The 26,039-nt window shown below is 43.4% G+C and overlaps 1 protein-coding gene across 1 annotated transcript; it reads left to right on the forward strand.

Moving 5' to 3' along the window:
- Positions 1-187: 187 nt before the first annotated feature.
- Positions 188-24,645, forward strand: si:ch73-181d5.4 (death-inducer obliterator 1). The gene is given in 17 exon segments (XM_027025279.2): positions 188-292; positions 3,370-4,228; positions 4,477-4,786; positions 5,737-5,994; positions 7,045-7,270; positions 14,533-14,651; positions 14,653-14,987; positions 15,282-15,441; positions 15,788-15,871; positions 16,077-16,199; positions 16,359-16,506; positions 16,808-17,303; positions 17,448-17,592; positions 18,497-18,586; positions 18,690-18,885; positions 18,991-19,526; positions 19,529-24,645. Coding segments are annotated over 16 exon segments (8,526 nt in total). The 5' UTR covers positions 188-292; positions 3,370-3,386; the 3' UTR covers positions 23,987-24,645.
- The last annotated feature ends 1,394 nt before the right edge of the window (positions 24,646-26,039 follow it).

Raw genomic sequence — 26,039 nt, forward strand, 5'->3', positions numbered from 1 at the left:
CAAAGGCTGTTCAATGAACCTGAATTAATTTAGTACTGAATTCTGAAGAGTGGTTTTAAATAAATATTCCCTAGAGGAGCCGCGCAGTCTCCCTGACTAACCCAACCACGTGGTTTTCCACGTTCTCCTCCCAGCGGCGTCGCCATTACGTGACGCCGCTCGCGTGTCTCCCTCGTGAGCCCGGCGCGAGCGCGTAAACGCGCGCTCGCGCCCACTTCGTCGCGGACAAAATGGAAGGTCCTGGGGTCTGTTTGGCTGCGGGCGGCGGAGCGCAGCGTCGTTATTAACTTACGTGAGTTTAGTGGGGAATAAGGTGTGGTTTGTGTAATTTCTCCTTGTAAAATGCCTTAGCTTATTAAAAAGGCGAGCGCAGTCCATTCAACAGTAACGCGAGCTACGTTGTTTACACGACCGTGAGCTCGCTGTCTTAGTAAACCACTAGGAAGGCTATCTTAGCTTAGCTTTGCTTATCTTAGCCACGCCAAAAGAGGCTCATAGAAACTAAACTGTGGCTGGCTAGATTTCTTAACAATCAAAGTACAATTTACGTAGCTATCTTGTTAGCTGCACGGTCGAATTTTAGCATGTTCGTGCCTCCGCCTTTTCTTCACGTAGCTAGCGTTAGCTAACCTAGGCCTAGCTAGCCAGAGGGGTTGTTAACCTGGCTAGGATACGTTACCTTACTTAGACACTTTAGGATACGTTACCTTACCTAGACACCTTAGGATACGTTACCTTACTTAGACACCTTAGGATACGTTACCTTACCTAGACACGTTAGGATACGTTACCTTACCTAGACACGTTAGGATACGTTACCTTACCTAGACACGTTAGGATACGTTACCTTACCTAGACACGTTAGGATACGTTACCTTACCTAGACACGTTAGGATACGTTACCTTACCTAGACACGTTAGGATACGTTACCTTACCTAGACACGTTAGGATACGTTACCTTGCCTAGACACGTTAGGATACGTTACCTTACCTAGACACGTTAGGATACGTTACCTTACCTAGACACGTTAGGATACGTTACCTTGCCTAGACACGTTAGGATACGTTACCTTGCCTAGACACGTTAGGATACGTTACCTTGCCTAGACACGTTAGGATACGTTACCTTGCCTAGACACGTTAGGATACGTTACCTTGCCTAGACACGTTAGGATACGTTACCTTGCCTAGACACGTTAGGATACGTTATCTTGCCTAGACACGTTAGGATACGTTACCTTGCCTAGACACGTTAGGATACGTTACCTTGCCTAGACACGTTAGGATACGTTACCTTACCTAGACACGTCAGCTAATTTATTAGGTAAGGATAGCTGACTGGAAATGTGGTGTCACATTTGTACACCGTTTCAGAACAAACATTTTCCACGAAGCAAATGATCAGCTTGTATGGTCTCCATTTGAAACGAGTGTTTTTGGTCATATACAGAAGAGCAACTTTATGCGAAACTGCTCTTCGTGTTTAGAAATGAACGCTTGCGTTATCTTATGTTCATGAACCCAGTAAGCAAACAAGGGCAGTGAACCTAGCTAACCTACCCTAGTTAGCTAACCCAACTATCATTTCATAGCCTGTGACTGCAAGTCCTGTTCCATTTTTCATGTGATTTTTAATTATTTTCTCATGTGAGAACCATTCCAATTCACGTTAATGTCATTGTCACCTATTAGCTAGCAAGCAAGCTGCCTATGTTCATCTCGGTTTTTCATTAAACTGCGGTTACATAAGATGTCTGTTTTGTGCAAGTGCTGTGTTCTTGAACAGACTGGCAGCCGCAGTTTTAATGTAGGTTTGAAAAATATACACTCCTTTTAAAAAAAAGAAAAAAAAAAAGCGTACTTTACCAGCGGTAAGTTGTGTAGTTAAAATTGTCATCTCTTAATGAAACGACCTGTATTTGGTCCTTCTTGTATCTGTTATGCTATACAGATTTACACAAATGTCTGCTGTCCAACTTAGCATCATTTGCGTTTTGAACTTAAATCCACATTTCAAAATTGGTTCATTAAGACAAGGTGCTGTTGCAGCAGTTCTCGACTTCTCTGGTTCTCCTTGAGCCCTGGTTTCATAATGGTGAGGTATGGTGCTATGCGCAATATCTATTATGACACTATTATGATGGAGTCCCCTCTCAGATGAAGGTGTTCTGTGTGGTAGGAGCCTTCACAAACATGTTCATGCTTTTGCTGTTTAAATGGGTGATGTACTTCTGTATCTGAAGACGGTTCCACGGAATAACTAGTAATGAAGTTAAATGCATACGTATACATTAAACAAATATAAATATATATATATATATATATATATATATATATATATATATATATATATATATATATATATATAAAACTACAGTGCACTGCGATTACTAGTAGTTAAATCATATACTCCTGATCAGTGCAAACCAAAACAAGAAGCAAATTAGGACAGATAAAGACTTACACTTTGAAGAATATTGCATTAAAATATAAAAAAATAAAAAAAATTTAAAGGAATTGAATATTGCACTAAAGTATAATATAAAATAATTAAAATAAAAGATGCTTTGGTAAACTATTTCAGAGTTAATTTTAAAAAGCTCTGCAGATAAGTCCTTCTATCCTGTATATCAAGTGTTTAACTGCTCCTAAAACTCAATATTTATAGAGTTTGGAGTTCTGGTGGTCCATGGAAAGAAACTGTTTTTAAATCTTTTAGAAACTATATATATTTTCTACTTTAAATGTTTTCTTTTGTCCTGTGTTTCTGGAAACTAATGTGGGCAGTGGCATTTCCCATTCATTTCCCTAGACTTCTGAATGGAAATACTGTGACTCAGATGAGTGACTGCAGGAATGCTTGAGATGTACTATAGTTATTCCTCTACATAAAACACACTTATTCCTAGTGTTTGTTTTTTCAGCATTGTGAGTAGTTAAGGTGCATTTTACTGATGGCATCAAGGGGATGGTGATGGAGGCTTTTTTTAAAAAGCCATTTGTAGTCCTTTTTTTAGATGAACGTGCATTATGCAATTTCCCATCTATGATCTGAAGATTAAAAAAAGCTGCTGTACAGTAGAAGCAAATGAGAGGATAAAACTTTGAAAGTTGTGGTTATGAATTCCAGCATAAACAGATTTTATATCAGTGAAGGGTAGTTAAAATAGATCGTTGTTACAAATGTAATACACTCGTTTAACCTGATAAATCACAGTTTTACTTCCTTGAGGTTGCATCGTTGCAGAAAGTTGCAGCTCCCTAAGTTTAATTTTCCAGTGATTTTATTTAACAAAGTAGAACGATGAGATGGCAAAATGAAAACAAGCATCACACTTCAACTTCAGTCGTCCGTTTTCTCCACACAGTGTCTGTTATTCGCACGATGGAAGAAAATGTAGACCAGCAACAAATGCTGGTGACAGACGCCTCCACCCAAGGGGCATCCAAGACCTGGGGCTTCCGGAGAAGCACAATCGCCAGGCGTGAATTCATGGAGGAAATCGGAAGCTTGGATGCTAGCTCCGTGACTTCCCGCCGGAGCACGCGGTCGGGCAGGGGGAAAGGACGTGGGCGAGGTCGGGGTAAACAAGTCTGCGACACCTCGACTACCCCAGCCCCTAAACGAGTGCGAGGGGGCAGGAAAGCAGGCCTGGTGGACTTAGCTCAGGCACTCTCTCCAAACCCAGTGGGTGCAGGTGTCCCCTCAGCGCTCGGAGCTGCTGACTGCATCGAGGCAGAGGTCAAGCCACAGGGTGGGGACGATACTCTTCCCCAGCTGGCCACTTCCGACGCAGAGGCCCCCGTGTCTGACCAGGCTGAGGACAGCGATGAGCTCACCCTCCGAGAGCTTCAGGAGCGGGCAAGGAAACAACGTGGGCTGGAGGAGGTTGACGGTGGAGCTGCAGCCCGTGCGGACACTGTAAACTCTGTGAAAGAGGACACAGAGGAGAAGCCTGAGCAAAACCACCAGCTCCGGTCGGAGGAGAACCTTGTGTCTGAGGAGCAGACACCCCGGAAGGACCAGATGGCTGCCGTGCCCTCGCACCACGCTCAAGGAGCCGCGCTGAGGAGCGGCCAGGGCACCGTTGGAGGCAGTAGGAGTGAGAACCAGGTTGCACAGGAGGAGAAGCAGGAGAAGGAAACAAAAGAGGTTTTAGATGATGATAACGGAGAGGAAGACCCAAATGCTCTTTACTGTATTTGTCGACAGAGGCATAATAACAGGTAAGTGAAACATAGGGGCGGGGCCAGCAGAGACAAAACTGCCTTCACTTGATTCGCTGAAATGGATTTGGCTTTTATGTGATGTTCTCCTGACTGCGTTGCTTCTTTTGTCTGTCATGTGTTTTCAGTCCCCCCCCAGTTTCTTTTGTTCATTTGTACTGTTTGCTGTGTATAGAGTTCTGTCTCTCACAAGAATGTTACTTTTGCACTTTTGAATATTAACACAACATTTTTTTTTTCCTTTCCAGGTTTATGATCTGTTGTGACCGTTGCCAGGAGTGGTTCCATGGCGACTGTGTCGGAATCACGTCGGCTCGCGGTCGTCTTCTGGAGGAGAATGGAGAGGACTACATCTGCCCCTCCTGTTCTCCCTGTCAAAGTCCGGCAGATGCCATGAAGCAGCCTGCGTTTCCCAGTGTGGCTGCAAGCCCCTCGTCAGAAAGCCTACCCCCAGGATTGGCCGCTGGGGACCGACTCTGCCAGGACGAGGGCATCAAGGGCAAGATCAGGAAAACCAGCCATCACAGCACTAAGAGGAAAATCAAGATTTTCCAATCGGTAAATCGGCTTTGCTTGGATTTTGTTTGGAGCCGTCTGCACTGTTTTGTCTCCGTTTGTGTCTGAAGTCTGAGATGCTGTGTGTTTACATTTGGAGTCGGTCTCTTCATATCAGTATGTTTAAAAGGGCATGATGGTTTTGTTTCTTTAACCTTTCTTGGGTGTGTTAATGTGTCACGTGATGTGTTTAGGTAAAATAAGTACAGCTTTGAGGTGGTAACATGGTATCGAGAGCCATATTTCATATTTCCTTGCTATGCTGGTCAGCCACTTTTAAAATGTTTAAAAAAAATTAACAACTTTTAATAATTTCATTGAATAACTACATGTCTAGATGTAGAAGTAGTATCTTAAGGCACTTTAAAAGTATTTGCCTTGCGCTGTAATGTTGTAACAGAACGGCGCCGTCATGTGAATGCAGTCTGTTGGGAGTGTGAAATGCCTTATAGATTCTGTAATGTACGTGTTTTAGAACATTCTCACGTTTGTGGTGCTCGTCATACCGCTGATTACGTTCATTTGCTTGAGATGATGCTATGTTGTCTATATCTTACAGTAAATGGCTTAGCGGACTGAGATTATAACAGCAGCTGAAAGAGAGAGCAACCAATAAGGATTAGAACAGGACAGGACTTATCACTAGCTGACTACACACTGATACTAGTCTGATTTTGGTTTGATCAGTGCATCATTGTTCAGTATTTTGGTAAAGTCAATGTAAACTTTTTAAAAAGACTAGTTTTGTTGTTGTTGCCAGTATATTTCAGAGGTATTCAAATCCCAGCCCTTGTACCTGGCTTTGGGAACCAGGGGTGTAATGGCTAACATTCACTTCTCAGTTAACTACCAGTAAATCTGAAATCCAGGAGCGGATTCGTCCTGGGGGCACGGATTTGATTACCCCGACTTGCTTTGTGGGTGAATGAGCTGAGGTTTAAAGTCTGTCTCAGGTGGAGATCGTAGCGGCCATGTCGGAGGACGAGAAGCGCAGGCCACCTCCGCAGGAGGAGGGTCTGATTGGCAAGAGTGCCGCTATCCCAAAGTGCATCGGTCCAGGCTGCGCTAACCACGCCTTGCCGGAGTCCGTCTACTGCGGCCACCAGTGCATCATTCGACACGCGGCCATGACGATGCAGTCCCTCTCTGAGCCCAGAGCGCAGCCCGAGGTCCAGGCCACTAAACCCGCTGCCCCCAAACCTCTTCCCAAGGTAAACAAGCCCCGCTGATTCCCTTCAGCCGCTGACATCTTACTGCCCTACAAAATACACGACAGGTGCCACATATGCTTCAGGATGGTCTTAGCAGATCGGATTAGTCTCATTAGTGGATGGGATAAGTTTTAATAAATCAGTGTGGTCTTAGTAGTTGGGATTAGTTTTATTAAGTTGGCATGGGCGTAGCAGATCGACTTTATTTTATTCAGGTGTTTAGTCACCTCTCAGGACAAATTTTATTTTTTTTGCAACTTAATGGCCAAGACCAGGTGCGTAGCTTGCTTTGTCAGTACACAGGTGCAAGCCAGAGCCTAGATACTGGTTACAAATACTGCACAAACACTACACTAGCCAAATACACAGACCTGTGCATGGAGCCCCAGTAAATACTGCACAAACACTACACTAGCCAAATACACAGACCTGTACATGTAACTCTACTAAATACTGCATAAAGCTACACTAACCAAATATACAGAACTGTACATGTAACCCCAGTACAACCCTCACACAAGGAGAGTATATGAATGATGTTCAACCAGAAATATTTACTGCGATAACGTGTTTCGTTACTCAGTTCAGCCTGAGCAGAGAGGTGGAGCCTGTGGACATTCGGTCACAGCTGTTTGTACTTCCAAAGAGTGAAAATAGAAAGGAAAATGACCAGAAACACTTAAAAAAAAAAAAGATTTTCCAAACACTACTTTCTGGAGGCCATGGCTGCCCAGAGCCACCCACTGAAGCGAAGACCCTAATGACTGTTAGCCAATGGGGCTGAGGGTGAATCAGTTTGCATGTGTCAGATAGCAGTGTAATATCCATGTCATCAAACGTCCAGGATTGGAGATTTGTAATGGCCGTCATGCCTCAAGATGATGCCATTCCAGTTCAGAAGCCGAGTTTGGTTAAACGGTGAATTCTGCTGTCACGCTGTATGCCCCAGGCACGATGTCTCTGCTGTTCAAGAATTTGTTCCTTGTTTGTTCAGAGTTGTGTGGTCTTAAGTGATCAGCTCTTCACTCCTGATATGGTGTACAATTGCAGATCCAGAAGTCCTTTCTCGAAAAACTCTTCAGGAGGAAACCAGTGGTGAAACCAGCTCAGGAAGATGATGCTGGTGGTGGTGGTGGTGATGATCGGAGCGAGGAGTCTGCAGGGACTGTGGAGAAGGCGGAGCCCATCACATCTCCCTTGTCCAGTGACCCCGGTCGCCAGGCAACGGGGGCGGAGCCGTCTTCGGCAATCACTTCATCAGTATTTTACCAATCCAGTATGTATCACTCAGGGGTCACAGTATGCGTAGACTCGGCACATCTTTGCCCCACTGTTCCCCAACACTTCAAACCGACACTCTGCCCACCAATCCCAGCGCACTTGGGTGACGTGAGTTTGCTCAGTATTTGGGCAATATTCAAGCACTTAGACAAAACCAAGCAACACAAAATAACAGAAGCAAAACTCAAAAACAAAGTCTTCATTAAAAAAAATCACCCCCAAACAGGTAAGTATACAAATATCTAAATATTAGATGTTCCCAGGTGGGTATTTAAGATCATTCTTTTATGTGATGGGGTAAAATGCAAACATTGGCATCACAGGAAGTAAAAAAAAAAATTCTGGTAAACAATAACTTCCACTCACATAGTTGAAAAGACAATATGTTAAACACAGAGACACAGTCACAGTTGTGTAATGTGATTTGCTTTTTTTATATATATTATATACACATACACACACTATTTTTTGCTTTAGAGCCTCAGACTCCCAGGCCTTGATGAATAGGTCGTAGCTGCACAGGGTGTGTCAGGTTCACTTAAACCCATCAGAGTGCTGGGAGTGAAACTGAGACTCGTGGATGACAACTGCAGAGCCATTATGTCCTCAACGTTTACCGCCAAGAGCAGCACGGAGGACCAAAGCATCTCATGCTTCCACATACTGAACCAAGAATGCAGACACACGCACAGAGTACATGCTATTACTGGGCTCGCTGCTGTTCATGCAGCTCCTAGTTTTACACTGAGATCACGTTTAAACCATTTGAGGCCCAGTCTGTGATTTTCTTACTGTCAGCTTCGCTGGGCTGTATATGACCAGTGTTTTGATGACAGAACTGCACTGCTATAATAGCAGATTTGATTTTGTTGTTGTTTACTGAACCTCAGAGGTCTGAAAAACCTTCAGCGTTTGATGCAACAGGCAATGCTGCCATCACGTGCACCGCTGAGCGTGCCAGCAGCCACAGTCTGCGCTGGCTGGTTTCTGACCCTCGTTTATGCCAAGAATGTTTGCAAAGCTTTAGGCAGCTTTCTGGCATTAACTGTGAAAGGCGGTGCTGGCGCTGCTCTGGAATGGAGCCAGCTGGCCTGCAGCGAAGGGTGCCGTCAGCGTCGCGGAAGATGTGCAGGTGCGGGTGCTTTTCTGGCCTCTGCGTCGGCTCTCCTCCCCGCCACGGAGATTAGCGTGTGTCTGGCTCTTACCAAAAATACACCATGAAGTATGAGCTGTTTTTAGCAAGTGATGCGTCTGGCAGGAGTTCCATTGCACATCGTCGATATACGCACGCACTGATTACAAAGACCAAAAGTGGCTGGTGTAGTGTAGCGGGTAACTGCTGCATCTCCCGTGGGAGACTGCTGTTCAATCCCCGACTGGGCAAGTGCTCTGTGCTGTATCAATAATCCGCCAAGCGCCTAAAATAAAAGGGTTGCCTTCTTCCTTCCAGCAGCCCTGAGCTGTGAGGCATGTGTCTATTCAGGTGGTAAATGACCGACGTAGGTAAGCTTGTGCTCTGTCTAACCCTCAGAAACACTCCTGCCCCTGTGTTTTAATTTGCTGAAGTTTCTATAGCTCTAGATATGAACAGACAAAGTTTTAAAAAGCACAGTGCTGCCAGTAGTGACGATGGAGGTGTGATGTAGTGGGGGAAAAAAAGTGACACGTGATGGGAGCATGAACTGGGCTCCCAACGGCCTGCCTGTGGGATTGACGGCTATTGCTATGATTTAAAGCCAGTACAGCAAATGCATAAGATGCACCCTGGTCTGGGAGTGCTTCACAATCATCGAAAAATAACATTCCTCAACATCAGGGTGTTTTTCAGATTTTTGTTCCAATTGCACTAAACCTCAAGATATGGATCCCAGCTCCGTGAAATATCTCAAGTTTTTCCCTCATTGTAAAGGTGGACGCGAGGGTGTGTCATATGTTGCGTTTTCTGCTCCTTCTTCACCCTCGCCTTCCTTCACTTTCGTTGCAATGAGAACTTGCGCATAAGAAATCGTTTTTGCTATTCACTGCAGCGCTACACAAAACTGAGCCACCAGGGGGAGCCAAAAGGCTGGCAAGACACCAGGTGACAATAGCAGCAATACACGCGGCCCCAAATGTACGCACGTACGTTTACCGTCAGGCCCAGACGCCTCCCCTCAGGCCACTGTGGACATCCAGCACCTGCAGGCGTGTCGGTCCTGTCAGTCAGTCGTGTGTTGGTTTTGCTGTTTAACACAACCGAAGAGCAGCACTTTTTATTTATTTTTTATTCTTTTAACCATGCTAGTTTAGGTCCAAGGTTATAGTGCGCTCTTCACAAGCCACTATTTAAAAGACAAAGTACTTATATTTTTCTTCTGTCAAAATTCCCACACTTGTCCGCTTCTACCGAGCGGTTCTATTTATTAATTTATTTGTTTACTTTTTATATTTGTTTGCCGTGACCCCAAGCCGGTGAGGAGAAACATTTTCCCGATCCAGTCCAGCCATGCTGGATAACATCAAACCCCACCATACACGGTTTCCTTTTTGACTGTCCTGTTTTGGGTTGTGGTCTCAGTGTCTTTAAAGGCTGAGGCTCTTAACAGCCCCTGTGTGCTGTGGAGAGGCATAAACGCTGCAGGACATATAAAGCGTGACTTCTTTATCAGAGCATTCAAACAGGAAGCAACCTATTAAAAAAACTCACATATTTCATAACACGATGATGTAATCTAACCTCGTAGAGTCAGGAGTGTTGTCAGAAGGGCACCGGTGTTTTCCATTTCCTGTTGCATTTGCTTAATGGTCCTTGTGTCGGGGGGGGGGTTTGATAAAAGGACACTCCAGCCTTACATGCCCTCGGTCATGACTGTTCCTCACGACACTCGGTCATTTTGGTGACAGAGGCCTATCCTTGCAGCATAGCATATCTCGGGTTTTAGAATCTTCCGATTTTGCTTGGAAAGAGACTCGGTGCTGCATGAATATTCCCATGATGTAAATATGGCCACGTGGCCTTCTTGTTGCAACATCAAACGTTTTAAAAAGATGTGGAAACTTGAGTGTTTGCACAGCACTGTGTGTTGCTGCCATCACTTTGTCTGTTAGGCCACACCTGCACGGCTGTTTACATTCTACCTTTATTTTCACAGCATGGAAGCCGTGCATACAAATCATGCAAATGACGAGTCTGTCAGATCCACTTTAAAGGTAGTGAGGTGAATCGATATTATGAACATATCACGTTCACATCAATACTATTGTTCATTTTTTACACTGGGTGTGTGCTCTTCAAAATAGGAATGGGCTGCTTACACAAACTGTTCAATTTTAAAAACTTAAAATGGCACTTTTGCTTATACTGAAAACATACGCAATACACTTCTGTGCTTGTTTGAAGAAAACAAAGTACATATCAATGATAAACACGGTTGAGTAGTTCTGAAGTTTAACCCGTCCTATATGCAAATGTTAATGAAGAAAGTAAAGAATGTGCAGAACATTCTGGACCAGAAGTGCAGCTTTCTCCAGCCTTCCACGGGGGCTTGTTTAATAGTCCTTACAAATGAGAAATCGCCACACGCTGCATATGCACTGTGCCTTCTGCATGTAACACATTTGAAAATGTGCAATAGATAAACACTCGACACCCCTATCCACCTCCTAAGAGCCACAAAACAAAACTTTCAGACAACAGGAAATAAATTTTTAAAACCGTTTATCCTGGATGTAAGTGTTCTGCCCCGGCACTGACGGAACTCGGTGTCAGCGGGCACAACGTGGGCCGTGGACCTGAGCGCCTTGGGGACAAACGTGCTGTCTGCCTCCGTTACCTGAAGGCGCACCTGTCCAGGAAGCAGATCCCAGAGTGGCCACAATGGAGACCTGGCCTTCTCAGGGGGAACAGGAGGAAGCCCTAAAGGAGACACCCTGGGAAGAAAACGCACCAAGGCTGCACTTTAAGAACGTCAACAAGGAGGGGTTTCATTCATGCAAATATCCCACAGGTGCACACACCAGCGCAAACATGCCAGATGCGCGTGAACACACACACACAGCAGATCAGTGCACAAAATTCAATTTTTAAGGCCTGAAATCTGAAGTTCCATAAGCATGCTGTAGCTGAGCAGACTTCATTTTCATCTGTGTCAATATGACTAGGCTAACCCTCTTCAACCAAAGGTGGTGTGTGTGTGTGTGATGGAGCAATGTGCATTTGTGTGTGAGTTGTAGGGGAATGACTACAGTAATTTTTGTTTTTGATTTTTGCAGTTACTGCTATTACTGACACCATTTTAATTCGTCAGTGTTTGATATAATGGTATTTATATAATGGTATATATTTGGTATTGTTTGGGTGGGGTTAGTTAAGATTGTCAATGTACTCAGGCCTGAGTTTAGACAACATTGCTTTTAAACATGGAATGCTACTGCCTTCCAGTGGCATTCATTGGAATTTCACCCTCTGATAGGGATGAACTCTGGCAAACCACTTAACTTTTTCTTGACCTGTCTGGTGCTTTAAGCAAGTTCCCCCAATAGTTATTAGCAATTTCTTTATGATTGTCCTGTCCTGTTGTAATTTAACCAATATTGGAGGACTGTAGGTTGATTTATTTACTAATTGTGTTTCTTTAAATACAGCAAATTTTAGACAACATTGCTAGTTCAGCTGTACACAGTTGATTAAACACCTGTAGTATACTGTCAAACATATTTAGCCATAGATTTAAAATAAATATTTGCAATTTTTCTGCTACATGTAAATATATATTGCACGATGTTGAGTACATTAGGCCTCATTCATTAGTTGCTGGATGTTTGCCATAGGAGTGTACAAAGCTTTGAAAACGAGGCATTTCTGTTTTGGTATGAAAGCGCCTTTGTTCGTGGCCTGGTTTACTGCAGGCAGCATCACTGGGGTCAGATGGTGGTGTACAAGCTGAACCTCTATCGTGTCTGGTGCAGTATTGTGGTTGCAGGGGTGTTTCAGAAACAGGCCACATTGTGAAGAGAGGGAAAAACAAAGCCTACATTTGCTCCATTTACAAGCAACGTCCTCGGGCCTTTTGCGCAACAGTAGAAACCCTCTCTTTTGGCAGTGATGAACTTCAAGTAGGCAGGTAGTGCTGAGTGTTTTTATTTAAGAGCATCCATTTGACAGTTTTTACACTCATCTGAGCAAATAACAGACACTTTCTGTGCTACATGTTACGTAAGCCCTACTTGGTTTATCCAGTGGAATCAAACAAATATTAGTTCATTCCTTATTGTAGTTTTAAATGTGCATATGTGCAAAATGGTATTTGTGCTCATAACTGTCTTTTTAACACAGGATGTGGTAGTTTAATTACACACCATAATCAAGTTCATAAAATCTAAAGGTAAAACTGATTAACAAACACAAGCAGCCACTTAATGCAGAGAAAATACACACTGGTCCTTCTTTGCTCATGGTTACAAAAATTTTGTATCTGACGTACTTCTGAGAGATTTTAATTTGAGATTTTAAACAGTTTGTATAAAAGTATTTTATATTTTAACATGGCATATTATTAGTAATTAGACAAAATGTTATTTTCATTTGAGTATATTAGTTTAGTTCATATCTCATATGATCATAATTCTACAAATCTCAGTACTATCGCTTAACAAGAGACCCCTTCAGTACGCAAGAAGTCTGCATACTGGGATTTCAGCATTAGCCTGATTGTTTAAGAGACACGATCAGGAACGCAACCTTACAGAGGCGTTCATCTTAGCAGGACACTGCAGAAGTGTTTGTAGTGAGTGTGTGTGTGTTGTGGGCTGGCTGTGATCTCCGCTGGATTGTGTTTCTGTATTCACATGCGCTTCCCCTTACATTCAGATTTATTTTAGCACTCCAGTGGTTTGGGTGAGAGAGGGTACCTTTGAACAACTGTGCCAAGAAGGTTTGTTTCCAGCTCTGGGAATTGGATTGCTTCTGGGGAGGAACTTGTGATGCCCAGATACACTAAAAGATCAAATATCAGACTGAAACTGGCCAGACTGGATGACAGTCTATAACAATAATTGTGGTAGTATCATGTTTTGGCTTGCATGTTTGAGCTTGTGGTTTTTATCTTTTGTGGTACTCTTCCACTTAAGAGACTGGTGAGAGAGACCAGATCTTCTCTTCATCTTGTCAGCGCTGTGCGTGTGCTGTATTTTCATCAGACCTGCTCTCTGTCTGCTTAAAGAAGCATGCGGGCTTTGCAGTTACTTCCTGCCTGTGGTGAATATCACTTTCGCTCTTCAAGCTCACAGCAGAGTTGACTAGACCGAATCAGACCTTCGGTGTGGAGCTCCGTGCCTTAGTTTGGTGCACACCAGCAGTTGATCAACCATTTGTGTGACTCAGACCAGCCTGACCAGGTGTGAGTGTGCCCTGACCACACTTGAGGGGTTGCACCAGCCTGCCACACGTGACACAATCCAGAAAAATGACCGGCTGCATCCAGGTGATGCCCGCAGCTCTTTGGGTGTCAAACGGAGTCTTTGATGATTTTCAAATACATATTGTTTGTCTATTATTAAAAAAAATGTTAATCATATCCACTTTTGGGTATCCAAATACACGGAGTGGCACTTATCCAGGTACTGCAGTTGGCAGACTCTATTATTCTGAGTGACTTGCATATTTATCAGTGTGGTCGCGCATGTGCTCAAACCCTTCACCATGCTGTTACTAACGACACACTCTACCTGCACTGCCCAGTACACTACAGGATCAAAATAAAAACCTTCCTTTAGATTTCAAGCCCAGCACACGCTCCCACACATTGATACTTACACAAAAAACAGGCGTGACTGTGATGTTAATAGAGAGCAAAACATGAGATTTATACGAACATGTCTTCAATTGTCTTTCTGGGGAGGTCCACAGGTAAAATGAAATTTATTAGTCTTCAAATCACTAAATACACTGAAAGTCATGAGTCATATGAAATGACACTGAGAAAGGAGGCGGTTGGAGAACAGTAGGTGACTGTTTAGTAGAGAGCTGTTTCTGAGATTTAACTGGTGTTAGTCTGACACTGATCCTCCATGTATGTTACTTTATAGGCCTTGTTTAATCTGCCTCTGCAGAATGTGGGCCTTTGCACTGGTGTGTTTGTGATGCTGCTCCCAAGTACAGTGGTCATAAGGAATAGAGTAAATCACACAAAAACCTTTAACAGATTCCCAGCTAGTGTCTAGTCCAGCTGGTTGTTCGTGTGAGCCACAGTGTTTATCTAGCACTCTGTTCTGTTTTAGCACCCGTAAAAGAGGAAGATGCAGAGAGCAAAGCAGATATGCAGCAGGTTTCTTGTGAGAGCCAGCCTCCCGATCTATCAGTGCCATCAGAGGATTCTGCCACACAAAAAAACGCTGAGAAAAACGGTCATCACGGCGCCGCCTCCTAGGAAACCGGGGTCCAATCCTCTCCCCAGCCGGGCTAAGAAAACCATGCCTGGGTCTCCGCGCTTGGCCAGCCTCCGGCAACTCATCGAGGCACCACAGGTCAGCAAGAACATCGTCGCTGTCCTCAAGAAGCCAGACCAGTCCAAGCCAGTCCCCACCGCACCGGAAGAGCCTGGCCCTGCCCCGGAGCTCCGAGTCCTGCCTGTCACCCCTGCCCCTGTCCCTCCTTCCAGACCTCTTCAGGTTCATCCCAACATGCAGATGAGGCAAAACATCAGGCGCTCTCTCACCGACACCCTGTTGAAAAGGTCAGATGAGCAAGTGTGTGCACATGACTTTGCAGGTTATAAACTATGGTTAATCTGTGGTTTTGGGCCATGCTTTCAGCACAGTTTCCCTCAGCAAGGTTGAATCTGGTTAATCCGTAGAAAACACAAATGAACCAGGACGAAGAACTAGTGTTCTTACCACGCTAATGCCGATGGCATTTGTTATCAGATAATGCGTTGCTCAGTACAGTAATTACAGATGAATGCTAAGTGCAGTTTTCGAGGTGTCCATTTGTCCGCTGTATTCACTACGACCCTTTTCTTCATTACCAGGGCGAACGAGAGTGATGATTTGGATCTGGTTGAGAACGATGCTGAAAGATTGGCAGTAAACATTGAGCGAGAGATGTTCAACTTGTACTACACTACGGACAACAAGTACAAGAATAAGTATAGATCTCTCCTGTTGAGCCTGAAAGACCCCAAAAACAAGGTGCGTTCACTAATCAATACTTAATTCAGTACTAATCATAGCAGTTCTTTGAATAATATTAAGATCGTTAACCGTGTCAGACCTTTGGAATCAGAATTCTATTTCAAAATATATTTCCTGGTTGTGACTGCCACTGAAAAATCTGCAAGGATAAAAGAGGTGTATAAACCAGTTCGAGTATAAAGGTTTAGTACAAATCTCTACTCTTGTGGCATCAAAGGAGCCTGAATTTGGCAGTGAAAATTTAACTGTAATTCTGAACTGTTCTTTACCATATGTGAAATTAGTAATCTTTCCCTGTAAAATGGTGCTCACTCACAATATTGCATTAAAATATGTATTTCAGGGTCTTTTTTTCCGAGTTATGAAAGGTCAGATCACTCCATTTAAACTAACCCGAATGAGTCATCAGGAGCTTCAGTCCCTTCAGGTATACCATCAACTGTTCTGACAGCTACAGAACCAGTCCTGAGCACCTCAATCCAACACACCTGATTATGAACAGTTGATGAGTCTAAGATAACGCATAAAAACAAAACAAAGGTGTGCAGGGAACTGGGTGCCTGAACTGGGATTAGGAAGATCTGAAGAGTGTCTTTTGGTTGCAGAGTTCATATTATCTTTGTCCTTGACAGGAAATTTCTGACAGACCTCTGCCGCTGAAGGAAGGATCGCCCCCTGCTGGTGAAAATGTAGAAGAATTGTTTCTTGGGTGTGAGGACAGGGCAGTTGAAACGGAGAGCATTACCCCTTCAGGAGTAGGTCATCGCATGTTTCATTGAATTTGTGGAGATCTGGATATGAAAATGTCTGCTTCCTATTAGCTGCGAATATTGTATTTGGTTAGCATACTAGGATAGTGGTGACCAGCTGCATAAAGGCTCACATCTGATTTTTATGGGGTTTTTTTCCTTCAGGAAGAGAAAGTGTGTCTGTCTCAAGTCAGGCATGGTCAAACCAGGAAAGTCAATACCGCTGTGCCAGATATCATTAGCAGCGTACTTCAAGACACGACATCAGAGCACAGAGCCCATCTGTTTGACCTCAAATGCAGAATATGCACTGGTAAGAGGATATGAACACTAACTTATCATCACAGCTCTTAAAACATGCAAAAAGCATCATGTGGACATTTTATTTTGATAATTGAGTTTTTTTTTTAAAAGGCCATTTTAGCTATTTGGCTGAAAATTCTGTGACGTGTCAAACTGCAATATTCTGTAAACCCCACACAAACCTCCCGCGTGCACGTGTTCTGTTTTTTACTCCAGTGTCATGCTCTGTAGGATTTTCACTTAATTTGTGTAGTTCACGCAATTCCAGTATGTGTCTTGCATATGAGTCTCGGTTAACTGTAACATCACAGGTCAGATTTCTGCTGACGAGGACCCTGAACCTAAAAAGTTCAAGAAGGAGGAGACAAAAGACGAAAACGATGAGCAGACACCATGTGTGGTGCGCACGCTCAGTAAACCCGGCGCGGTGACGTCCCCAGGAGAGGAGTCCTTCATCATGGAGTCTCCTGCCTCACCTGTGGCAGAAGAACCCGGAGCAGACACTGCATCTACAGACTATTCTCCACTTGTGATCCCAGCTGTTTCCATTGTGTCCATCACAAGAAGGGATCCACGCACAGCCCCCCGATCTGCACCTCCTCCATTTGATGCCCTGACTCCTGCCCCCGCTCAGATTCTCGCAGCCCAGAACCTGCCCCCAATGCCTACTGAGAAGGAGACTGTGAAGGAGACGAGGGCAGCTGAGACCCTGCCTCTTGCCCCTCCACCACCGATGCCCAAATCCATTCTGATGAAACCCTCATCAGGAGTTGCGAAGTTTTACCACACGTCTACCTCAGTCACAAGGTGCCTGCATGTTGTGTATAACTCTGTCATTACCTTCACGCACAGCTTTTAAATTTTTGCCTCGTCATAACAGTGAATAACAAACCACGTGCTCATTACTGTTCTTGTTTTTGCTGTTTTTGTTTTTGTTTGTGGCCTGGTCAGCTCTCATACCCCAGCGGACACTGAGACATGCCAATTTCTTTCCAGCCAGTATATATTATGGAAGGGCTTTCTCAACATGCAAAATGTGACCAAGTTTGTTACAAAGGGGTACTTAATCTCAGGATCTGCTGAACTTCTAAAGAAGGTTAGAGCACATTTTTCTAGTCCACTGAGCCATAGTGCATTTATTTATTTATTTATTTATGTGTGTGTGTGTGTGTGTAAACGTCCAAAAACCGTTTTGCTTATTTTAATGTATACGTGTATGGGTTTTTTAAATTGATGTGGTTTGCATGGAAGGTAACTATCACAGTAGTTTGTCTGAGGCGAGAATAAGGTCTTGGTGACGGTCCTAATCAGCTGTAATCAGCAGCTTGCCATTTCAACATGGCCCAGCTGCATTAACCAATCAGGAAACTTTTTTTTTTTTTACATGGAGGCCGGCCTTACCTTCCTGACAGTTGTTTTGTGTGTGCACATAGTACATATCAGGGCAGTCTAAGGCCTAGATGTACAGCCTTTTGGTGGGTGGGGCTTTGGAGAAAGGTCATTATTGAGGTCAGTGGATTGAAGGAAAGGAATGGATTTCACGTTTGGTGTTAGTAAGTCACCAAAAACAAAACTGATTATAGCAGCTTCAAGCAAATGCCAATGTGTTACATTTCTACTAACTTAGGGTGCATAATCACATATTAATTAAATTATATGGCTAGACTTGAATAGTCAATGTTATTATGCAATCGATTCCTTTATTGTATGACATTTTTATTATGCTGTTTAATTGGAAAATTGGTCATATCATTGAAACCATCACTGATGCTCCCTAGTTATGTTTTAGTTTGTGGATTTAGGTTTAGGCCCTGGAGAGTGCAGGTCAATTAAAAATATGCTGAGGAAGAATATTTTTTCTTTTATAATTGGGTTATATATCAGTTTGACAGGTAAACTGAGATTTAGCAGACACTCGATAGGCTTGCTTACAAAACATTAACCACTGTAGACCTAGATACCATATAACGTTTTTTTTTTTTTTGTTCCTTTTTATTTAGGATTTGCCAGATACCATCCATGTTGGTGGTCGAATCTTACCACAAACAGTTTGGGAATACATTGAGAGAGTAAAGACATCTGTAACAAAGGTAAACCCATCAACGCACTCCTGATCACTCATAATTTATTATAATCAGTTTGTACTGCTTTCTAGTAGAAAACTTATTCATTAATTTGTGCTCTTTTCTCCAGGAGCTGTCTTTGATTCGCTTTCATCCAGCAACTGATGAAGAAGAGGTTGCATATGTGTCTCTGTTCTCTTATTTCAACAGTCGCAAGCGATTTGGAGTAGTTTCGAATATTTGCAACAATATCAAAGACCTTTATCTCATTCCTCTGTGTGCAAAAGAGTCCATCCCCTCTGTACTGCTGCCACTGGAGGGTCCAGGTAATTATGAAAAGTATTTACCTATTGTTTTGTGATAAATATGGTTAGTTGTTTCCCTTCAGATCTCACTATTTTCAATCTCTTTTCCCCCGCATCTTCCATTAGGACTTGAACAGAATCGTCCCAATCTTCTAATTGGGCTGGCCATTTGTCAGAAACTAAAGCGTCTCGGGACACTACCACCAGAAATCGATGAGAAAAGACAGAGAATCCAATTGGACACTCAAGTGGTGACCCCACTCATTAAACCTGCAGTTCTTGACATTAAACAAGATGAGAGTGAACCTTATGATCCATATGTGCCAATCAGCAGTACTCCTCCTGGGTCTCCACCAGCTTCATCCTCGTGCCCTTCAAACCCTCTGTCCAGACCAGCCCCAACTGCACTTTCAAATATTCTTTCTGTGGTCAACCTTCCAGCCACCAACAGTGCAGCCATGACCAAGGCCCCCTCTTCTTCAGCACCTTCAGACGCTTGCACGTCTTCCAGCACCACACCTCTTCAGACAATTCTTAATACACTGTTTGGTAAGAAGAAACAAGGGTCTGATGTCAAAGTGAATGCCTGTGAGCAAAGTTCTTTAGCAGTCCCTCCCACTATTGACCCGATTGTCCAGCAGTACCAGCAGACTCCAAAGAGGTACAGTCATAGAGAAAGGTGGACTTGTATGATAACGATAGACCTTACGACCCGGAGGAAGAAGAGTATGTTTCCATCTACAGCATATCAGAATGTCAGCCCTCAATCCCAGCTGAAATGTCCAAGCCTTTAAACACTTTAACTGCTGCTGTTATTGAAGATGACCGACCGTATGACCCAGAAGAAGAATACAATTTGACAAGTAAAACTGATGCTTTGAACTCATTTAATGCTATGAAATCGTCTGAGATTGAACCGTCAGCAGACACCACTGCAAAGAAGGACGACATAGCTTATGATCCAGAGGACGAGACAGTCTTTGAGGAGATGCACACTTTCCTTTCAGATAACAAGTCCTCCATGTCTGGACATGGAATGGCTTCCACGGTGTCCTTGTCCGAGCAGCAAAAAATGCTGGAGGAGTTGAACAGGCAGATAGAGGAACAGAAGCGTCAGCTAGAGGAGCAGGAGGAGGCGTTGCGCTTACAGAGGGCAGCAGTTGGTGTTTCTATGGCTCATTTTTCTGTCTCTGATGCTCTTATGTCACCACCACCATGGTTTGGCAGGGAACCTGAGGAAGCAACAGAGAAAACTCTGGCTGTTCCAGCAGTTAATCCTAATAGAGATCCAAGACAGATCAGGAACTTAAGACAGGATGCTGTTAGTGACAATTTGGCAACCATTCATAATGACAAAGAAAAGACTGAAAATTGGGAGAGTTTTAGGAGAAAGCAAGCATTGACCCTAACAACCTTTTTGGCACCTTCAAACACTTCTGTAGTACAAAATATGTCCCCCACTGAACAAGTTTTGGCCTTGGACTCAATACCCATTTTAAAGCAAGATTCAGATATGTCATTAGTTACTAAAATGAATGCAGCTGACAAAAGCTCCACCAGTAATGATAAAACAGGGTTGTGTTCTGACCCAAAAGCCAGTATGCATTTGAATGCATCCAAATTGCAAGAAGGTACCTATTCACCATGTGTTAATGAGAAGAGTCATATCTCTGAATCGCCTTCAAAGGTTTCAGGTAAAACACGACAAAGTCGTACATCCACGTTGGATATTCGCAGCTCAACAAAAAAGAGATCGAGACATGATCGAAGGTTACACCATAAAGAAAGGGCAAGCCATGCCTCTAAAGATGAAGCAGACGCATACCGAAGGAGACGCAGACATTCTCCTGAGTGTTCTACCAGGCGTAGTCACAGCCACAGAAAAGACAGAGTGTCAAGGCAGAGAGATCGGCGTCACCACGGAGGCCCCTCATCAAGACACAGGCATAGGAGAGACAGGCACTCAACAAGATCACACTCAACTCGCAGTGGGAAATCTGCTCAGCTTGAGAGTGACCAGTCCCATCAAAGACCCCGGTCACCATCAGGGCAGAGCACTGAGCTGGCACAGAATGACACTGAACAGGCACAAAGTACGAGTCTGTCAACATCTAGGGCACCTCAAATTCAGGGTGGTCAATCACACAATGACCTTTCTAAGGATCGGGAAGAAGAAGCAACAGAAAAGCAGAATAATAACTCTACAAAATCTGAAACGGAACAGTCCTGTGATAGCGCGCGGCCTTTTTCTGATGTGCCTGGTGATCAGTTTCAGCAAAGAGAACAACTACCATCAGGCCCAAATTCAAAGCAGAGAGGTAAGCTGTCACAGCCTGATACCGAGCCATTCTGTCATGAAAAATTACATCGTGACAATGAGAAAACCTCTGAGGTCAGTCTATTGTGTAGGGATGATTTTATAGTGGATACATCACATCGGTTCCATCACAGAAATCGGCCACAGTCCATCACAGAACACCCCGTGTTGCAGGAATGTAAGGAGAACCAGATTCATAGTATTCAAGATCAGCATTGTAGCCAGAGAGGTAATGTTCTACATAATGATTTCAGTCATCACACAGATGAGCAGGTACTTTGCTCACAACAGGCACAAATAGGCCAATCATCATGGTACAAGTCTGATCATACAAGCCACCTACCTCCTAGTACAAAGACAGTCCAAATGCAGAGGGAAGGTTTCCCAGAGTCTAACACACGTTATTCCAGAAACCAGTCAATATCTGGACTTCCTAGAATGCACAGGGGTCGTGTTTCAGATAGTGAGGCTGACCCAGGCTTTAACAGGGATCTGCCATCATCGCAAAGGCCTGATTTTGTGCAAGATGAAGGCAGCCAATCCACACAGCGAAGCCATCCACAAAAGCCACCACAAATGCCGAGAAGAGATTTTACAGTGGATGAGGATGACCAGTGCCATCCTAAGAGGCAGCCATATGAGGATGAAAGGGAATTCCCATTGTCTGAGCCTGACATGTTGCATTGTAGTTTGGAGAAATATTCACGCAATTTTCCTTTGGAAGAGAAAGAGCCTCAGCTTAATTTCCAAAACAATCCACCCCAGATGCCACCCCAAAAGCAGAGAGGTAGTTTTTTAAAGGATGAAACTGGCAAGTTTCATCATCGGCCATATCTATCAGAAGGGGCTCACTCAGTGGAGCAAGATGTATCACAGAGAGAATATGATATTCCCAGTGACTTACATTCTAGAAACCAGTTTAGACCAAGAGCAACTAATGATCAGTGGAGAGGACCTAGAGGGCCTCATTCTATCATCGCGCCAAGAGGCCCTACACCCATGCAACTCAAGGGACCCAGAATTCCTCACCCCGAAAGGTTTGAAAGCTGTGAACCTGTTCAAAACGTTGGTCCAAGGGGTCCATATCCCAGACAAAGGATATTTGATGAGGCTGGTCCTTCTCCAAATGTTGGACCAAGAGGTCCATCCTCAGGACCTGGAATGTCCGAGGGCCCTGGGCCTCAAACTTTTGGACCAAGAGGCTTGAGCCCAAACTCTGGAATGTTTGAGGAAGCTTTACCTCAATACTCTGGACCTAAGGGCCAATTCCCAGGACCTGAAGCATGTGAGGCTTCTCAAAACTTTGGACCCAGGGGCTCATCGCCTGGTTCTGGAATGTTTGAAAACTTTGGGCCATCTCCAAGGCAGTGTCACCCTCGGCATGTTATGAATAAACTCCGTGGTCCACACCAGTCAAGGCATGAAGCTATCAGTTTGCAGTCACATTCCTCTGTGCCAAGAGGACCTTTTCAATTTCAGGAGTCATCTTACCGACATTTTGAAAACAGAGAATCTCAATTATCACATTTTAATGTCCCAAGGGACTTCACTACACTTCATGAATTTGTTGAACACTATGACTCTCATCTACCAGAATTTTATAGCCCCGAAGGACATGATACACCACAAGAGTTGGATGTTAAGCTTTTTGACAGAAGTGAGTCTCAGCTATCAAATTTTAACAGTTCAAGAGACTGTGGGCTTCCATTTGAAGAGGCTGAAACTGATAACAGCAACTTTTTACAGGAATGTACTTATATACCAAGAAAGCGTGCTCCACCTCGGTATCCTGATGAATCACGACGTCATCCCCAGAATTTTGCCAGTGAAGGTTTCCCAAATCCTCAAGGACCCAGGCGTCACAGGGACCGGACCCCTCCTCATGTGCGAAGGTGGAATCAAGCCCACCCAAGGAACCCTAGACATGTCAGCCCTCCTCAGGACCAGCTGGAATGTCCTACATTTCCAGAAATGGAATCTGAACTGAGGGGACCACACTGTTTTAATGAGGTTGGAGAACGAGGAATACACAGGGAAATGGGTGGGCCACGTTTTTCAAGGCCTAATATCTTTGAAAGTGGCAGAGGCTGTGAAAGGGATGCTCAGATGAAAGGTCCTCGGTTTAACCCACCTTTTAGGGGTCACAGGGCTCCATCTCCTCAATTTAATGCTCAGAGAATGCCTGCCCCGCATAATAGACAGTTGCTTCAGGATGAGCCATATTCACCCCAATTTTCAGGCAAGATGGCCCCAACCTCCACACAGATACAAAGACCTAAAGCAAGTGAGCTTCAAAACATAGTACAGCCAGGGTTCCGATCTGATGGCCCGACAAAAGAACCAAATATTCGCCCGTTGCGGCTGTCAGGCCCCTTGCTCCCAACGCCCCCTGGTGGTCCAATTAGATTGAACCACCCTAGGATGCAGAGGCCTCATCCTTACAAAGACCATAACTGGCCACAGGGGCCCCCTACCAGAGGACAAATAAATGAACTTTGTAATACAAGAGTGAAGCCTGGCTGCTTTGATGATGATTCCACCCATCAGCAAAGAGAAACCTCTCAGAGTCTCATTCTGGAGAGACAGGGAGAAGAGTCTGGAGAAAGAGGGGGAGGAAGTAGTCAGGACAGTAGTCCTGGAAAACCTGGAAAGCCATGGCGAAGGAGGGTGAGGAGGAGAGAGGGAAGAAGTAAAGCTGCAAGGAGGCAAAAACTTAGAGATTGTGGTGATAAAAGAGATAACAGGGAAAGTGTTGGTGTATCAGATGGAGAAAGGACCAGAGATACCAATCCAAATATGCATTGATTGCAGAAGGATTAGTGCATGTGGCCATGACTCCATGCCAAGTGGAAACAACAGGAATAGTTCAGAAGTCACAGAATGATCAAGGAGCCAAGATTCTGGTCAAATTAGATGGCTAGACCATGGAACGGAAAAAACGGCAGGCACAGAAATGAAATGGATGAAAGGGAGAAAGAACACAGAGTGACAAGTTTCAAATGAATATGTGCAAGCAAGATCACGTTTTTCAATAAATTCATTAATGAAATATTTGCAGTACATTTAATACTGTAGTTCCTGTAATGGTTAATTTTTTAAGAAAAAAAAAACCTTTTGAACAAGCTTTTTCATATCAGACTAAAGATTTAGTGCAGTTGTGCTGCTGTGCAAGGTTTACGTATAATTTGTTTTTATGTTTTCATGGTAAAGCCTTTTTTTGTGTGTTGCAGAGACCTTCAAATGTGAGCATTTTCTTTGGGGGGGAGAAACACTAGATTGCTCTTGAAAAATTATTTTAGATGTACTATACACCACAAAGACAAATGATGTTCTCAAGAGTTGTAAATACTGATGTACATTTGTGTTTATATGTTTTATAAACATCTCTACAGATGCAGTGCAACCTGTAGTGTTACTAATATCAAATGAAGGAACATGTCTACTAGAGATTATTTGATTAAAGAAGAAACAAAATATTTCCTGAGTTATTTTTCCTTTTCTGCATTGAAGGTTAAAAAAGGGAAAAAAAGGTGTATCTAGACATGAGTGGTGTGAGAGCCAGTATGTTGCTGACATAATTACTGACTGATTTTTCCAGGAGTCAGTTAGTTTCAGGGAGACGCATGCATACAGATTGATCTATCTTTTCAGAAATAAAAAACCCCCAACATTTTTACATGTCAGGGTTTGGTTTAGGTCAAGAAACTAAGCTAAGTTACAGGCAAGATAAATGAAAAGCATTGCACTTCAGCAACATTCACAGATTGTATTACCTACATTAGCATTTGTATAACATTCATAACTGATTAATAAGCAGTTAATGAACGTGTGGGTTAACTGAAAATTTAGAAAATGTGTTGTGTTCCAACTTTAAGTAACTGGAAAACACTAATATGTCCATGCAATGGCTGTAGAACGTGTGTGGTTGAGTACCTTTGTCTAAAATGGGTCTTAAAACCTGTATAATATGGTTTTAGGTGAGTTTTACTTGCTGAGGGTCTGGTGTTTGTGAGTAGGTCTGCCCTTTTACGCGTTTTCTCAGTCTGATAACTGAAGTGCCAGTTCATGAGCTTACTCAGCTGCCATGTAAAGTAACCTTTATTCATGTACTCAATTGGAAATGAAAGGAACAAGAAATGGATCTTTTTTTTCTTTTATGTACAAGAAAGCAGAAACAAGAATTGTTCGGCTCGCCTGTAGTCCGTGAACCTCTCGTTAATTGGATTTCCTTTTCTAATCCTAAAATAGAAAAACAATGACATTTCTGTATTTTATATAAATAATGAATTAAGGAAAGAAATGCCATTTTCTACAACGTAACTAAAAGCAAACACAAACAAAAAAAAATCAGCATTAACAATATAAATTAAAATGACAAGTTTTTTAAATACCTAATTGTGGCTAATTATGGGTTGGGCTGCAGGTTTTAACGTAAACCAGATGTTTTAATGCTGTTAACATTAAACTCCATATATTTTGAAACTATTCTGAAATGATTCTTTCCGTATATTGAAGATAAGTACTTGACATGGACATGGTGGCATGGTGTGTTAGTGAGTGCTGCACTAGTGTGTGTGATCAGGCACAGCAGTGCTGCTGGAGTTTTAAACATTGTGTTCACTCACTGTCCACTCTGTTAGACACACAAACCCCACTGTCCACTCTATTAGACACTTGTGCCTTGTTGGTCCACCTTGTAGATGCAAAGTCAGACAGTAGCCCATCCGTTTCTGCACCAGTTAGTCACTCTTCTAGGCACCGGGCAGTGGTCACAGGTCATTATTGGCTGGATGTTTCTGGACTGACACTGAGGTATGTATGCAGATAAACAGATGGACTACAATCTGTAATGGTCTAA

Source organism: Electrophorus electricus, chromosome 24, assembly GCF_013358815.1.
Source record: "Electrophorus electricus isolate fEleEle1 chromosome 24, fEleEle1.pri, whole genome shotgun sequence".
NCBI lineage: Eukaryota > Metazoa > Chordata > Actinopteri > Gymnotiformes > Gymnotidae > Electrophorus > Electrophorus electricus.